We start from the raw sequence: 18,539 nt of genomic DNA on the forward strand, positions 1-18,539 counted from the left end.
TGATAATTGTTGACATGCAAAAATGGACAATTTACATAGACAGTTTCCATTATAAATGTAGACATATGGAGGGAATTTTATACTGGCGGCGGGGGTCTCGACGTTTGGGGAAACCGATGCAGAGATCCGGAAGGTCTGCTGAATTTAGTGCCAATCAGGCACTTAACTGGACAGGGGTGTACCTTCCACAGGATTTAGGGCCCTCTCGCTGGAACTCCAGGCCTTGCAGAGCTGCCGTCCAATCAGAGGCCGGCAGTTGCAACATCACCACGGAGGCTGGAACCAGGCTTAAGGTTGGACAGGACATAAGGGGTCTCACAGTGGTGTTGTGAAGGAGGGGAGTCAGCAACAAGGATGGGAGGCTCTCAATGGGCAACCCCTTCATGATAAAGCCTGGCTCAGGTATAAAATTAAAACCTGACCCAGGCCCAGCCCGACAACAGCCAACCCAAACCTGACCGGGGCCCGAGTCCTTTAATTTTTTTTAAATGCCTGACCCGACCCAAAAATAATAAACATATTTTTGAAACAGAAAAAGATCATAGACTAAAACAATACGAAACAACACAGTACAGTTCAGACCAACCAACCCGAGCCCGAATGCTGGATGCCAAATACAGACCCGACCCGACCCGAACCTAACACATGTAGTCAGGTTTGGTTGGGTTCGGATAAGGTAGCCAGGCTTTACTTCCTGATGCTGGACGGCTCATTCAGGCACTGTGCCTTTGAATGAGGGACCTACACCCCCTCGGAGCCGGGAGGCAACCCGCACTGGCAATTGTGGCTGCAGCACAGTTGGCAAGGGGGCGGGAAGACCATTCACTGCTCATCCAGTACTGGATATCGGACAAACATTCTGACAATTTAGAAACAGTGCAGGGATCAAGAGAGGTGATAATGAGGCAGAGCTGAGTGTTATCAATATACTTGCAGAACCTTGTGGCAGCATGTTATGATGGTGTGTGAGAAATATGATGGTGTGTGACTTGAAGAGAAACTTGGAGGTGGTGGTGTTCCTGCGTGGCTGCTGTCCTTACCCTTCTCAGTGGTAGAGGTCATGGGTTTGGGAGGTACTTTAACAAGTGTATAAAAAAAAACAAATTGTCACCTAATTACTTCTTTATTTGAATAAAAGCAAAATATTGCAGATGCTGGAAATCTGAAATAAAAACAGAGCCATTAACACTCTCTCTGGACTAATGCTTTGTCTTTCACCACAACCATTAACATGCTCTTTGCCTTTGTCCCACGTCTTCTTTGTTATTTAATCTCACGTCCCCTCTGCTCTATCACACACCTTCGCTTTTGTTCTCTTCTCCATCACCACCCCATTCACTTGCTTAAAATCTAACACTTTCCTTACCTTTGCCAGTTCTGATGAAAGGTCACAGGCCTGAAGCATTAATTCTGCTTCTCTTTCCACAGATGCTGCCTGACCTGAGTATTTTCAGCACTTTCTGTTTTTACTTCTTTATTTGTCTTGTCTTCTGTTCTACACTTTTAAATCTGCTGGTGTCCTAAATAATGTAACTTGGTTCTTCACCTAGCTATCTATTTAAAAAAAAATGTTAAACCAGGGAAGCATGCTACTTCTCTTTTTTTTTATTGATTATCTTCAACAAGCAACAACACACCATTCCTAACATTTTACACTTGAAAAGAATGCTGTTTCTTCCCATTTTATGTCTCCAAACAAAAAGAATAACAGGCAACTCTACAAATAATAATAGCTTTGTCCACTTGCATTCTCTTAACAGTGTACAATTCCAGTTTTTCTGCAACACAAATTTGTTGCACACCTTTTTGAGAAAATGTATGGCCTTAGAATATTTTTCAATACGTATTAAACCTGACTATGGGATAGATTTTTACTTTGTGGTGTTAGATTGTGTAAAATGGGTGACAGGAAGTTGGCAGTCTGTTTTTACATTTCTCTTGATTTTTTAAAATTTTTGTTGAAGTCAGTGGAAATAAAAATTCAGAGAAGTAAAGCTGGCTGTCGATTTGCTACCCATTTTACACTACTTCACAAAGTCAAGGTCCACTTCCAGGGCTCTAATCATGGAACCACTCGATGCACTTCATCTAAGTGAACCATCCTCTGCTTGATAATGGTAACCGGCAAGAACTGGAAACTCCTATTTAAAGCTTACAATTAAGCCAACATGGGTTCTTTGTCTTAGATCTTTGTCTCATTGTCACTCGGAAAGTAGTGGCTCCTGAAAGCTGTCAAATGAACTGTCTGGCTTCATATGTGTATTACTTACATCTAGGTGCACACCCTAAGTTCCTAAGACCTAGTTGAATATTTAAAAAATATATAATTAGACTCTAGGTATGTGAAAGGTGGCATGAACCAGCTCTTCACATTGACTCCAAATCCAAATTGCAAAGCTGCAATATGCCCCAAGATATGGGTAGCAGGGCGCACCCAAAGTTTCACATTTCAGAAACGCTGCACATTTAATTCCACAATAAATTCAATATTCGTTAAAACTCTGCAATCCAGCTTTTCATCATTTCTTCCTTCAACATTGCAGCCAAAAATGGAACTGATAACTTCAATACATTTACACTTCTAGAAACTGAGTGACATAAAGGACATATCTTTGATTATACATGCATAAGTGAATGCAATCGGAATCGTCTGAACTAGGGAGAAATTATGATTTTTCCTTTCCCCCTGAATGTCAACATTTTGACCGAGTTTGTACCCTTCAAATTTGCTGGTTATTCCGAACACATTTTTAAAGAAATGTTTGACTTAATTTTGAAGATGCAGAGATTTTGTGGACTGACTGATTGATCTTACACAAGTCTTGACTGAAAATGAGGGTGTCTGACTTTACAGCATGTGGTTGGATAATAGCTGACTGAAATATTCATGCATAAGGCTGACAAGCCATCCTTAATCACTTCCTCACCTCAGCAAGCACTCTTAGACATAACCAGTTGTAAGTTTTTGCTTGCCAGGTATTAGATGGACACAATCAATAACGCTGAAAATCAATTTTATTTTAGATCTTAGAGATGCAACATCTCTCAATTAGAGGGTAAGATGGCCGAGTCTCTCACTGCTCTCACTGCTCTCACTTGTCCTCCTTCAACAAACCATGTCACAGGCTTATTCTCCTTCATCAACAGGATGAATACTTCTGTCTCAATCTCATCTCCCTCAATTTAACAACACCTCTCTCATCTGTAGACAATTGAGGCAAGGCTAGGATTTAAACTTAACCACTCTTGTTGAGAGTCCAGCCCTTTACCTCTTAGAGATACTATATCTTGTAAAGAGTCATAAAAGCAAATTAACCCTTCATGAAAATCCAACTACAGGTCCACCCTTAGGAGGAGAAGACGAGTCTTTCTCATGGGATCTATCAATTTCTCTCAGCAGGACTGCTTCAGACAGCTGAAAAGTTCTTTTTTATGGAGCCTTCAGGAACTCTACAAGGCTGAACTCTGACCTTAACAAAAAGAAGGTTGCTCTTTTTTTCCCTGAAAAGAAAAGTTCACATAAGAAAGCAGCCCTCTCCCCATGCATCAGATCTCCAGATACTTCTGAACTCCTTTTATAACTTATTGCAACAGCTAAACTTCTGCCATATATAATTTAAAGGCAAAGCCACCATAAACTCCTGTGTCCTCTTGGCCTCTCACTCTACACATGGTTCTCATTTGGCACAGTCTGTGAGACTGCAACGGTGGTGAACACAGCACGAGAGCAGCCGCTTCCTTCAGAAGAGGTCAAACCTCTCTTTTTAAACAGCATGATAAAAAATCACTGCAGAAAATCATCCCATCAGGTTCAGAAGTGTTCAAACAATCACAGGTCGACTTTAAATGTAGCAGAAATAATCACCTTTACTATTTCATTATAAGCATGAAAATGTGTCTGTTCCCTGTGAAACTATTTGCCACCGTGTTAAAATACATAATGTGGGAAATGAGATCCAGGTTATCCAGAATTGGGCAATATATGACAACAAGGCCAATTTTGCAATCGTTGCACTTTTAAAAAGGTACAGCAGAGATACTAAAGCACATCTCTCTAAAGTTATTGTAAGAACTATAAAACCGCAATGAGTAATACTTCTGAGTTAAAATGTCTAAGACTTACACTGGTAAATCTAATGCTCTTTATGTAGGCACAAATTACACTATGCAAATATTAGTGTACAAATGTTTAATACATTCAGATGAATTTTTTGTCTGCAATTTTAACTGAGAAGTTTGTCTATTTAGTTCAAATCGTATGAAATCTATCAAAATAGCAGAGAAAGGAATTAAGTGTTTACACGTTAGTATCCACATAACATAACTTTACGGCCAGAAAGAAAGTGAAAACAGCAACTGAGTTAAAATTATCTATTTTTATTCCTCTTCTCAATAGTTCAGATTGAGTTATGAGGATTATTTCACTGACCAGTATATCTGGCTGCCTTTACTATTGGAGATGTCTTGACTGAAAGGATTACGAGTAGGAGTGGAATGTTGGAAGTTAAACTATATAGTAAGACGTCTTTACAAAGTAGGATGTAAGAATAGGAAAAGGATTCAAACAGGAAAAAAGAACACTTCCCTGTAGTCTGCTTTTAATTAAAACTTCACAGAAAAGTGTGGTAGTGCTATTAGCAATGCCCCAATTCACAGACTGAAGAGTAATTACACAGCAGGACAATTCCACAAACTTTAATACATTTCTATAAAATAACAAAGGACTGAATTTTGAGTGTTTGTAAAAGTGATAATCTATGTTATTTGTACATAATATGAAACAAATGGGATTTAAATCATTTGCTGATGCAAAAGTTTGGTTATGAGTTTTGGGACAGTGCACAGCTATTTAAATTCTGGTTTGGATGAAGCATAGTACAACATCACATTTCATACTTTTGAATGTGTTAGAATTGACCCGTTGGCATGATTCCCATTGGCTGCTTCTTTTAATGGCACAATTGCTGCACTCAAAATCCATCCCCGTACTTCTACCTTTTATAAGTGCTTTGAAATAAGGAGTGACAAATAATGAAGCTCTCGGGCATAAACCTGAACAACATTCAGACTTGGGCTGATGAGTGTCGAGTAACATTCATGCCACACAAGTACCAGGCAATGAGTTTGTCCAGCGAGAGAAAGTTTAACTGCCTCCCCTTGACATTCAATGGCATTAGCATCATCAAAAGCCTCACCAACAACATCCTGGGTTTACCATTGGCCAACAACTTAAACAGACAAGCCACATAAATACTGAGGCTATAAGGCTGGGTATTCTGCGCCAAGTAACTCCTAACTACTTCAAAGCCTGTCCACCATCTACAAGGCACAGGTCAGGAGTGTGATGGAATACTCTCCACTTGCCTGGATGAGTGTCGTTCCAAAAACAGACAAGAAGCTTGACATTAAACAGGAGAAAGCAGTCTGCTTGATTGGCATCCCATCTACCATCTTAAGTTCCTTCACTACCGCACAATGTGGACGGAATTTAATGGGCCCCCAGGAGACGGGCTAGGAGGTGGGGGGAGCAGGGGGGGGGGGGCAGCTGTAGAATCGCTAAGGAAGGTGTGAGGCAGAGAGCCCAGAGGCCAATTGAGGCCCTTAAGTGGCCAATCACTAGCCACTTAAAAGGCCTCTTCCCGCCACTGCTGGAATTAAACCAGCGGCTGTGGGGTGAGGGGGGCCCTGTCGAACAGGGAGGTTGCCCACTAAAACAAGGCGGCTTCCTTGCGGGCATGGTGGGGAGAGCCTCCTCCATGGGAAATCTGCGGCCCATGGAGGACCCCCGGCAGCAAAAACTAACCCTCCGTTAACTCCCCCATCACCGACCACCCCCCCCCGCCCTCAAAGACCACCCCTCTCCCCTCTTACCAAGACCTGCCAGACTGGGCCCAGCAATCCTGCTTGATTTCTTGGAGTCCGGGTCTCCAGGACTAAGCCTGGTCCCAGGCCTGGTGTAGTACCAGCGGTAGCCACTGCTCCCAGTGACACTGCCAATACTACAAAGCTGCCGGCCTTCTAATTGTCCAGCAGCTCTTGGAGGCAGGATCCCCATCGTTAAAGGGACGGAGACTCTGGCGCTGGGCAGTCAATTGCCTGTGCGCCATTGAATTATGCTGGGGACGCTCTGAAGGGCCGAGGCAGGGTTCCTCTTGCCTTATCAACCCCACTGGCTCCACTAAATTCAGCCCTGTGTCTGGAGCATGTACCATCTAAAAGATGAACTGCAGTAACTTGCCAAGTCTTCCTCAACAGCACCTCCCCCAAACCTGTGGCCTCCACCATCTAGAAGGGCAACAGGCGCATGGGAACACCACCAGCTCCAAATTCCCCTCCAAGACACACACCATCATGACTTGGAAATATATGGCCTTTCTTTCATCGTCGTGAGGTCAAATTCCTGGAACCCCCTTCCTAACAGTACTGTGGGAGTACCTGCACCACACAGACTGTAGTGGTTCAAGAAAACGGCTCACCACCACTTTCTCAAGGCCAATTAGGGATGGGCAAGAAATGTTAGCATAGCCAGCAACATCCATGTCCTGTGAATGAAGAAAAGAAGAAGTTACCTTCCCTTTGAGAAACTCATCAAGAATGGCTGTCTCTCAAAGGACTATATACCGACAATGGACTACATAACAACAATTATTGTATTACTGAAAAATGGATGTTGCAGAAATCACGGCTCATACAGTCTCCTTAAGGGTGCACTTCAGACTAAAAGGGATGTAACCATTTATTACCAAATTTAACTACACTGGGCAGACTCATTTCAATTGTGTACAAATGTTTGGAAACAAAGCACTGAGGGCATTCCATACCAAGGCATAGTTATCTCACGTAGAATCACACTGCCATTGATTAACTAAGTGAACTCAAAATCATACCCAGCAATCTAGCTAATTAAATAAGAAATAGGAAAAAAGAACTTGCATTTAGAGAGCACCTTTCACAACCTCAGGACGTGCCAAAGCGCTCATTGCCAATGAAGTACTTTTGAAGTGTATTCACTGTTGTAAAGTAAGGAATGCACTAAGAAGAAATTAGTATGTCCACTCTATCAAGCTCATTCATGGATACAATGGTGGATAGTTTACAAAAGTTCATTCCCATTATTTAGTTACTATTATCTCAGTGGGCAGTTTGGTTGCTGAACCACTAGAATGTCTGTTGTTGCAAAACTGTTGTATGTAGCTACAGTATAAGTATAATTTTTAATAAATCATAGTTTTAATTAAAACTAATATACATAACTTATTGGGATGTTTTCCATTTTATAGTCACAGTGACAGGTGTTAAAATTGGCTGAAAACTATATGGGTAGCTGAAACTACTATGATTGTATATAGCCGTGGTGTACTGCTTGACAGTGAGCTGAGCTTCAAATCCCACAACCAATCCATCACCAAGACTGGTTACTTCCACCTTCAAAACATCACCTATCATTGTCCCTACTGTACTTCCACCATCCATACCTTTGCCACCTAGAAATTCAACTTTTCCAATGCCCTTTTCACACATTTCCCAAACTCCATCCTACATAAGCTTCAACTCATCTAGACTTCTGGCATCCATGTCCTTTCCCAGATAAGATACAGGTCACCAACCTCCCCTATCCTTGCTCGTCTTTTTTGGCTCTCCATTTCTCAAAACACTGATTTCAAAATCAAATATTCATCTCCAGTTCCTTCCAGGATATTATTCTTCCCTATCTCTGCCACCCACTCCAACCCCACTTCTCTGCCTGTACCGTCTGCTCATACAAATCTGGTCTAGTGTGCACTCCCTACTTCCTCCATTCTACCATTGTGGCAAAGCCTTCGATCAAACTGGCATCACACTTTTTGAAATTGTCTCCCTAAATTCCTTTTATATCTCTCCCCACCTTCAAATGTTTCCTTCAAATTTACCTTGTCAGCTCTGGCTTATTGGCAGCACCCTTACTTCTGAGTCAGGAAAGTCCTGAGTTCAAGCACCACTTTAGACACGTGAGCACGTAATCTGGGCTGGTACATCAGTGCAGTGCTGAAGGAGTGATGAACTGTTTGAGCTGCCCACTCAGGTGGCCTGAAATGATCCCACAGCACTATTTGAAGAGCAGCAGGGGACTTATCCCTGAACTGTCACCTAAAACAGATATTTCATTGCTTTTTGTGGAAGTTTGGTGTGTGGAAATTGGCTGTCACGTTTCCTACATTACAACAGTGACTACACTTTAAAATGTAAAATCCTTTGGGACATGCTGAGGTCATGAAAGGCACTATATAAATGCAAGTCTTTTCCTTTAACTCCTTGACAACAGCTTCAGCTACCTACTCTAACCTTCTTCCTAATTCTGCTCAATTGTGAAACAGTTTGGGATATTTGTTACATGTCCCATGTATAAAGCAGTCCTTCAAAATCTGGATATAAATGAGGATCTGGAAATTCACTACTGTGCTTAATTTCCTATGGCTTCCTGCCCTTCATGCTGGATTAATGTCCTTGGCTGTCACTTGACTGGATAAATCATTGATAAGTCACTTGAGGGCCATGAAATGAGTATTATTGCAGGCGAGTCCTGATGTGTTTGCTCATAAGGCAAATTAAATCCTATAGAACAAATTTGCCAAGTGTAAACATGAAGTAATTTGAATTTCTATTGATTGCTGTTTAAATAAGTAAAAATGTCCAGATCAACACCCAATTTCTAAAAGCAAAATAAGATCCCCTTCAGTAGATTTCTTATCTTTATTGTGGCATTATGGCCAACTCTTGGACCTTATATTCTTATGTTCTCTATTTATAAACCAGTTAAAGGACAACATGATGGTAGAAAGCAGATGCAATGTACTTATGATTCCCCACATAGTCAGAGACTGATCTCAGCCATGATGGGTGGAGGCATTGAGGAAAAGATCAGGGCACTTCATAATAGAAAGGATAGAGAAACAAAAAAAAAGAAAGTCATGGTGTTTGAAGATTTTCACACACAGGGGTCATTTGGGCCATTCTATTTTAGAGACCTTAGAGATAGTTATTTGTCTACCATCGCAGCTTCGAGATGGCATATGGTCTGGGAAGACGTAGAGGAAAAAAATTTGCAGAAATGATTAATGCTTTACATGTACAGCCTTGCCACATGAAAGAGCTGTAAATCATGAGTGTCCTAAGCACGACTGAGTTATGACACTATTTTGTATAAAGGACACTCCCAACAATGTACAATGTCCCATTTATTCAACAGATTTAGTTCTGAACATGTTCTGGAATGTGCCTTGTAGTTCAGTCCGTTAAGTGATAATCACTGGCACTCAGTAGTTTTATTTTCATTGCATTTAATGCTCACATTCCTGGGCAATGGAATTATCTCTAACTCCCACAGAATTAAGCAGGGCGTCATATTGATGTTGTATGAGTAAAGCAGGGTATCATATTGCTTCAGTACAGGTAATAAACTTTTAACATTCAGATTGTTTTTTAGTGCTGGTTGCCTAAAGCTGTGTCCTTTCATTGACAGTCTTAATAAAGAATGATGGATCTATATGAAGTGACAACGTTAAGAGTAAAAAATTCCAGCCTGCTTTGTTTCCAGGCTCAGAGATACAAGGGCTTTTTTGTTTAGGTATCAGTTATTAAGATTTTGCCTTACAGCAATAAAGCTACCCACCTTTCCTCTACTCTCCATTCAGAAGAAAAGAATCAGATATTTTGCATGCGATAGTTCAGACAAAACAGGTCTACTGGGGCCTGAAGGAAGAAGAGTTTATACAGAAGTAAAACCCATACTTCCTGTTTTGTGCAAAAGGGCTTTAGGGCCACGTGCCATTGAGGCGTCTTGTAGTGCTCTTTTTTCGAAGGGCTTTATTTGCAAGGATGGCCCTGTTACTGAAGTTTTTACAGCTGTCCCCTCCACCCATGTGTTTAAGAGACTTTAAGTAAAATAAGTAGCATAACTCGAGGGGAAAAAGACTTAAGACAAACGGTGATAGAATTCCTCAGCTTCTGCTGTGTGATGAAGTCAGGTGCAGAGCTCAACAACAACAACAACATCATAACCCTCCTCCTCAAAAAAAATCAACCTTTCACCTCTCTGCCCCTTCTCCAACCTCGTTATCCTCCCCTAAAATCTTAAACGTGTAGTCCCCTCCCAAATAAATGCCCATCGTTCCCGGAACTTTAATGTTTGAATCCCTCCAGTCAAGTTTCCTTCCTGCCACTGTACCAAAATGGATCTTATAGGATGTCATTTGTGACCTTGATGTGACTGTAATGAAGGTCAAGTAAACCTCCTCGTCCTTCATGAGCTGTCTGCAGCCTTTGACATGGTTCCTCCAACACCTCTCCACCGTCACCCAGCTGGGTTGGATAGCACTTGTCCCAGTCATAGCCAGAGAATCACATGCAATTGATCCTGCACCATTACCGCTGGTGTTCCCCAAGGATCTACCCTTGTCCCCCTTCTATTTCTCATCTACATGCTGTCCCTCGGTGACATCATCTGAAAACATAGTGTCAGTTTCCATATATATGCTGATGACACCCAGTTTTACCTCACCACCACTTCTCTCGACCCCTCTACTATCTGTAAATTGTCAGATTACTGTACTGGATGATCAGAAATTTCATCCAACTAAATACTGGGAAGAGAGAAGCCATTGTCTTCAGCTCCCACCACAAATTCCATTCCATGGCCACCGACTCCATCTCTCTTCCTGGCAAATGTCTGAGACTGAACCAGACTTCATAACCTTGGTTTTGTATTTGACCCCGAGATGAGCTTCTGACTACATATCAAGTCATCAGTAAGACCATCTGTTTCCATCTCTGCAACATTGTCCTGCTGTCAGCCTGCCTCAGTTCTTCTGTTACTGAAACCCTCATTGATGCCTTTGTTACTTCTCGACTTGACTATTCCAATGCACTCCTGGCTGTGTCCCATATTCTACCTTCCGTAAACTTGAGGTGATCCAAAACTCTGCTGCCTGTGTCCTTATGCACACCAAGTCCTGTTCACCCATCACCCCTGTGCTCACTGACCTACATTGGCTCCCGGTTAAGCAATGCCTCAATTTAAAAAATTCTCATCCTTGTTTTCAAATCCCTCCATGGCCTTGCCCCTCCCTATTTCTGTAATCTCTTGTCCTACGACTTTCGACATATCTGCGCTCCTCCGATTCTGGCCTTTTGAGCATCCCTGATTATAATCGCTCCACCATTGGTGACTGTGCCTTCAGCTGGTGAGCCCCTATGCTCTGGAATTCCCTCCCTACAGCTCTCCACCTCTCTATCTCGCTTTTCTCCTTTAAGACGCTCATTAAAACCTACCTCTTTGACCAAGCTTTTGATCATCTGCTCTAATATCTCTTTCCTTATGTGGGCTCATTGTCAAATTTTCATTTTATAACGGTACTGTGGAACACCTTGGGACATTTTACTAGGTTAAAGATGATATATAAATACAAGTTGCTGTTGTTGTAGGTGCAAACTTGAGCAGCAAAATTGGCTATCGCATAAAGAACCAGGCTAGGGACACCGCCATCAATCTTTTTTCATTTCTGCTAACTGTCCTACTAAGATTTTAACATTATTTTCCCTCCTCGGCTCTCTGTAGCAGCGAAACTCACCAAACGCATTTCATTCTGTACCCTGTTACAGAATGCAGACATGCCTACTCAGCTTGTGGTAACCAAGAACAGTAGCAAAGAACTGCAAAAGCTTATTGCTTATTAGTAAGATGGAGACCTATTTATTTATGTTAATGCCTCCACTAAATGGGTGCGACTGGTAACAGCCATAAATACACTCAGCAATATCACTGGTCACAGTAAATTGGCAGGCTTATTCATTCAGATAGCTATTTTGATTCTTTTTGCATTTTTTCCTGTTTTTTTTCTCACCTAGTTTCTCCTTCTTCACACATATCCATACAGTCTTTATTCAAACAGTCGGGTGAAATGATCTGGTTCCCTGTGTATTTTGTAACAACAGGTCAGTGCTGCTCTTTGGTCAACCCCATGGAGATGCAACTGAACTCTAAAAGAGAGGCCCATTCCCACCCACCCCCAAACGTAATTGGAACCATTTAAGCCCTGTAATTGCCTCGTAAGTGAAAAATAGTGGAATGCCTTTGTTTCTTTGTGATCACCAACTTTCCATATAGTTAGTGGCTCATTAATTACAGAGAATATCGTCTTTCATATTTTTTTATTTGAAGTGCAATTTGAGGTCATAATATTCAGTTAAATATTAATTCTAACTTATGTAAAAATCAATCAACGTGGCCTGAAACAAGAGGGTATCAGAATCTTTGCTGAAATCTTGAAGAATTAGGATTAACTCTTTCCTTTACATTTTCGAGGTAAATATAACCTATAATTTTATAGTAAAGGTTATCATAGAATCATAGAACGAAACGGCACAGAAAAGAGACTATTTGGCCCAAGTGGCCTGTGCCAGCTTTTTGTAATTAGTCCCATTCCTCTGTTCTTTTTCCCATAGTCATGCAAATATTTCCCCTTCAAGTATTTATCCAACTCCCTTTTGAAATTTGCTAATTATACCAAATGATGTAGCCAGGTGAGGGGAATGATTCAGAGTATGAGGGGATTTGAATGGGTTGAGGGATGTCTGATGGATTTTAAGGCAGATAAATGCACGCTAATGTATATTGGAATGTGAAATGTGTACATGCTAAAGAGATGTCTTATGGCAATGGTGAGAATGGATTTGGTTGTAATTGTTGACATACACTGGGAGTATTCAGTAAAAGTAAAGCTGTTATCAGCAAGAATAATCAAGCTCACGTGAATGTCAAAGGTATTTGGTTAGGTTATTCTAATTTTGCATAAATAATTGGCGAGGCTAGTTTTGAATATAGTGTGCAATTTTGGCAATCCAACCTATTTTTCTAGTTTTTATATATATATTGTTTCAATAATCAGTGTTTAGGACATTCTTCGGGATCGTTCCACCTCACCATCACCTCTCTCGACTCCTCTACTGCAACTAAATTATCAGACTGCTTGTCCAACATCTAGAACTGGATGAATAGAAATTTCCTCCAACTAAACATTGGGAAGACTGAAGCCATTGTCTTTCAGTTCCCATTACAAACTCCGTTCCCTAGCTACCAACTCAATCTTTCTCCCTGGCAACAGTTTGAGGCCGTACCAGACACTTCATAAGTGTGATGGCATACTTGACCCCAAGATGAGCTTCCGACCACATATCCGCACCATCATTAAGACTAGCTATTGCCACCTCTAATGTCACCTGGCTCCACCCCTGCCTCAGCTCATCTGCTGCTGAAACCCCTCATCCATGTCATTTTTACCTCCAGACTTGACTATTCCCACACACTCCTGGCTGGCCTTCTACATTCTACCCTCTGTAAACTTAAGGTCATCCAAAACTCTGATGCTCATCTCCTTACTCGCACCAAGTCCCTTTTACCCATCACCTCTATGCTAGCTAACCTACATTGGCTCCCAGTTAAGCAATGCCTCAATTTTATGTTTCTCATCCTTGATTTCACGCCCCTCCATGGCCTTGCACCTCCCTATCTGTCTGTAATCTTCTCCAGCCCCACAACCCTCAGATATTTGCGCTCATCTAAGTCTGGCCTCTTGAGGATCCCTGATTTTAATTGCTCTGCCATTGGTCACCGTGCCTTCAAGATCTGGAATTCCCTCCCTAAATCCCTTCACCTCTCTACCTCTCTTTCCTCCTTTAAGATGCTCCTTAAAACCTACCTCTAACCAAGCCTTTGGCCATCTGCCCATATATCGCCTTATATGGTTCCGTGTCCAATTTTGTTTCATAACGCTCCTATGAAGCATATTAAAGGTGCTACTATTACATTAAAGGTGCTATATAAATACAAGTTGTTGTTGATTGTAGTTTGGAGTTACTGTGACAAATCGTATGTGGGAGATGGATTAATTTCAGTGGAAATGCAGTCACTAACAGTTAATACTTCAATTTTAACCGCACACATTAATACACCTCCCTCATACCGTGGAGCTTAATAACATCTGCATGCTAATTTGTTCAATTATGTCATTAACACTCAGTTTAAACTTATCAAACACATTTTTAATAAAAAGTAACAGAATCGAATGATGGATAATTATGTTAAAGCTCATTTATGTTGCTTAATAACTGTTTATCTTTTTGAAGTGGATTGTTTTATGTTGATTACCTATATCACTCCGCAGATGAAAGCTTATCTTTTTTAATATTTACCAACTTAATCCACCTATTCACCTGTAATGTTGTGAGTCACTTTATCATTCATCATTCATTCAATCAGTAAGCATATTCAGATGTCTGGAATCTTTACATCTATAGTGTTTACTTTTGGAAACCTATTCTATATATTCAAAAATGCAAACACATATACACATATTTATAGAATCTATCTTCTAACTAGGTCTCCATCTGTCAATCTATCCTTTGCAAATCTATATCTGTTAATCTCTCCAGCTGTCAATCTACATCTGTTACTCACTCCTAAGGTTAGTTTACCAATCACTCCATCTGTTTAAATCATATAGTGGCATATCTGTCCATTTGTAAATATGATCATCATCTCTACCTACATCTGTAAACATGTCTTTCTGTCTGTCTTTCATCCCTCCTTCCATCACCACACCTACAATAAGCTTGCCCACTTTCCAGTCTAAAACCCCAGGAGGTAGAAATGCGTAAGCGTTATGCCGGTATTTTGGCATAACAGTAAGGAATTTAGCAGTGGGACAGCCTGTGCCCAATTTGCACCTGCTAAATTTGTCAGGGTTGTTTTTCAGGCATCTCTCTGCCAGTCGCCTAAAACAGGTGTTAGGCCCCTTCTAAATGCAAATGTGGGGGCTAACACCTGTTTGAGATCTCCTCACCGAGAAACTGCATTTGGTGACACTGCAACTGCAGAGGGCAGGCTTCCTGCCCATGCACAGTTGCAGTGCCTGCATTAATGATATAGCCCATATTACTGAAATTAGCCAGCAGTGAGCAAAGCACAAGCTCGGCCTGCTCCAGTTGAGATTCTTCAGCATCTTCAATCATGTCCTCCGATTCCATAGGCCTTGCGATCAGCTCCCAGCCCCTATTGCTTCTTCAATTTGGGACTTATATTGGGCAGCTGTTTTGCAGCACAGTCAGCCCAATATTTTTCAACCAGCAGTTCACACAAAAAATTTTAATCAGGCCCAAGGACCAATTCTGAGCTGGCCTGCAGTCTCTCGCTGGCTATGGATCAGAAAAGTGGCCAAAACCAATTTCCATGGTGTAACTTGATTTTGCATGCTGCTGTCAGCATATTAGTATGTCTATCAATAGCTCTGCTCATCTGTAAATCCATAAGTGAATCACTAAGTTTGTCTGTCAACATTCCTAAATTTAACTAAATATAATTATCTATAAAACTTAACACAACTGCTAATCCATAGATTCCTCTGTTTATTTATTTATCTATTCATTTATAGACAATTCAAATTACAAATCTCCATATCAGCATGGCCTTTCATCCATAATCTGTCTATCAATCTACAAAGTACTCAAACATTTAATGTATTCATCAATCTATTAATATATAAATATATTCATCTGGAAGTTGCTGTATTTTTAAATGTAACCATCTGTTAATCAGTAAATTTCCCCATCTGTCAATCTGCATTCATGAATCAATAATTCTCACCACCTGTCAGGCTATGAATCTCTGGATTAGTAAATCCATCCAGCTACTAATATATAATTAATATGTTTCCCATCTGTCCATTTGCAAACCTAAATCTAAATCTGCTAATCCGTAATCTGTCGATTTTAAAGCACCTGTCCATCTATCCTTGTGTAATCTTGTCTTCAAATATATGATTCCTCTTTAAATAAACTCAGCATTTCTAATATGTCTATTTATCTATCTGACCACTTGTCTTCATCTCTGTTTGCTGTATGCCCTTTGAACCTTTATTATATGAACATGTCTATCTTTCAGCTCATAAATGCATATATAACATTCCATGTATCCTGTCCAACTGTAAATCTGCCCACATATAATTGCATTTACAAATGTATGTAATCTCTTTTGCCATTCCTGGTTTTGTTCTTTTTCCATCTGTTTGTCAGTTTATCAATACCTTTGCATGAATCTATTCATTAGTCAGTCTGCACAGAACAAAAAGTAATCAAAGAAGTTAATGGAATGTTGGCCTTTCTTTCAAGGCAATTAGAATTCAAAGGTGGGGAAGTAATGCTTCAGTTGTACAGAGACTTGGTCTAATCCCATCTGGAATACCACATCCAGTTTTGGGCAATGAACCATAGGAAAGATATATTGGTCCTGAAAGGTGTTTAGTGCAGATTCTTCAGAATGATACTTCAAGGGTTAAATTATGGGAAACAATTTTATAAAGCTGTCTTGTATTCCCTTACGTTTAGAAGGTTCAGAGGTGAGGAATCTCCTGATCCACTTGCAAGATGTCGAGTGAGTGTAAGATTGTGAGAACAGCAATGTGAGATTCTTAAAACTTGAAATGGTCGTCATTATCCATGTGCATGTTGTGGGAGATTGAGTGTATGTGTGGGGGAGGTGTGTCGGTAAAATATGTAATAAATTGAGGTATTTAAAATAAAGGGGTTTGATAGGATAGATGGAGAAATATTTCCTCTGGTCAGGGAATCCAGAACAAGAGGGCATAAAATTAAAATTAGAGTTAGGCTATTTAGAAGCAAAACCGAAACAAAAAATATTTTCACAAAAAGGTCAGCAGTTATCTGGAGCAGTCTCTTCCAAATGCTGTGGATTTTGGCTCAATTGAAATCACGCAAATGGTAATTGTCCATGAGTGAGCCTTGACGGTGAGTATTGGCAGACCGCTCAACTGTAGGGACCACCAGAGCTGAGTCCAATCTAATTCTATCGTTGCCCATCATTAACAGGCATACACTACCATCAGGAGTTGTCGGAAAGTCATCAGGGACATTGTAAATTGCACTCTGAGATTATAAACCTGTCTATTTGCCATCTGTCCTATCTACTCTATGTCCTTCTATATATCTCCTAGTTTACATCTTAATTTGTTTATTAATCTATTAATCTATCAGTTAATCAATGAATCTACTTTACCCTTCTATAAACCTTGAGATAAAAATATACCTTGTAATATTAGCAAATGAGCACTTAACATATTTGGATGAAAATTCTTTGCTATTTTAAAAGAAACACTAAAATAAAAGGGTTGGCTAAAATAATGCAGCACGATTTCACTCCATCTGTCGATTCAATTTTAAGGCAACCAATACACTAAAATCTTAATTGGTCAATCTTCAAATCGAACCATTTATAAATTTATCACTGTAGAAATCTGTTTATCCACCTGTAACCTTGTCTAGCTGTAAATCTTTCCATATTTCATCCAGATCCTTGCCCATTATCCCTCCATAAGGTCTTCCATGTAAACTTGTCTATTGCCTGTCTGGTATATTTCACCTGTCATTATCCTATGCCAATATATAAACCTTTCCACCTGTTTATTTATAAGTCTGTCCATCTGTAAATCTAGCAATGTGCAAGCCTATCCATCTGTAATTGAATCCATTCATAAATCTGCCTGTCTATAGTTATGTCCATCTCTAAATGTTTCTTTGTATCTCTTAACATTTGCTACATATACCTTCATGAAAATTGGATTGTTTAAACCAGCAGTTGTTTAAATCAATAAGAACAGATGTTTTAAGGGAGGGTTAAAAGTAAGGTCATTATGATATGTATACAAAATACATGAGCATACTGAACATAGGGCAGTCATGATATGTCTGCCAATATGTGCTTATTCTTTGTCTGTGAACTGAACATAACTGGGTCTGTTCTCCTTTCTCAGGTAGTGGTCTGACAGCAACATCAGGGATTTATCAGGGAAATAATACAATCACCAGCTCTACAGGCTTTAACAGTGCACAACAGGTATGATTCAGATCATTCAATTCTTTGCCTACAAGTATCTCAAAAGATCTGTAGGTAATGTCAAAATCCTTCAGAGACTGGCATTACTGTGTCTACACTATCTGAGTTAGTATTTGAAAATATTAAAAAATTTTAAAAGTTTCATGCAGCAACACCTGGACAACATTCAGGCTTGGGCTGATAGGGAGCAAGTAACATTTGTGCCACACAAGTGGCAGGCAATGACAGTCTCCAACAGGGAATGTCTAACTACCTCCCCTTGACATTCAATGCCATTACCATCACCTAATCCCCCATCATCAATATCCTGGGGGGTCACCATTGACCAGAAACTTAACTGGAGCAGCCACATAAATCCTGTGGCTACAAGACCAGGTTAGAGGCTGGGCAGTCTATGGCAAGTAACTCATCTCCTCACTCCCCAAAACCTTTCTACCATCAACAAGACACAAATCAGGAGTATGAAGGAATACTTTCCATTCCAACAACACTCAAGAAGCTCAACACCATTCAGGACAAAGCAGCTCACTAGATTGGCACACTATACACCACCTTAAACATTCACTCCCTCAACCACTGGCACAATGTGTCAACAAGA

The 18,539-nt window shown here is 40.4% G+C and overlaps 1 protein-coding gene across 4 annotated transcripts in view; it reads left to right on the forward strand.

Annotated features, from left to right (window-relative positions):
- The window catches only part of LOC137378504 (eyes absent homolog 2-like), a 310,299-nt gene that overhangs the window by 199,966 nt on the left and 91,794 nt on the right, over window positions 1-18,539 (forward strand). For all 4 annotated transcript variants that reach the window (XM_068048842.1, XM_068048844.1, XM_068048843.1 and 1 more), the window contains one exon: window positions 17,859-17,941. In XM_068048842.1, the coding sequence (XP_067904943.1) occupies window positions 17,859-17,941 (83 nt within the window). The remainder of the gene's footprint in view (window positions 1-17,858; window positions 17,942-18,539) is intronic.

This window comes from Heterodontus francisci, chromosome 16 (genome assembly GCF_036365525.1).
Source record: "Heterodontus francisci isolate sHetFra1 chromosome 16, sHetFra1.hap1, whole genome shotgun sequence".
Taxonomy (NCBI): Eukaryota; Metazoa; Chordata; class Chondrichthyes; order Heterodontiformes; family Heterodontidae; genus Heterodontus; species Heterodontus francisci.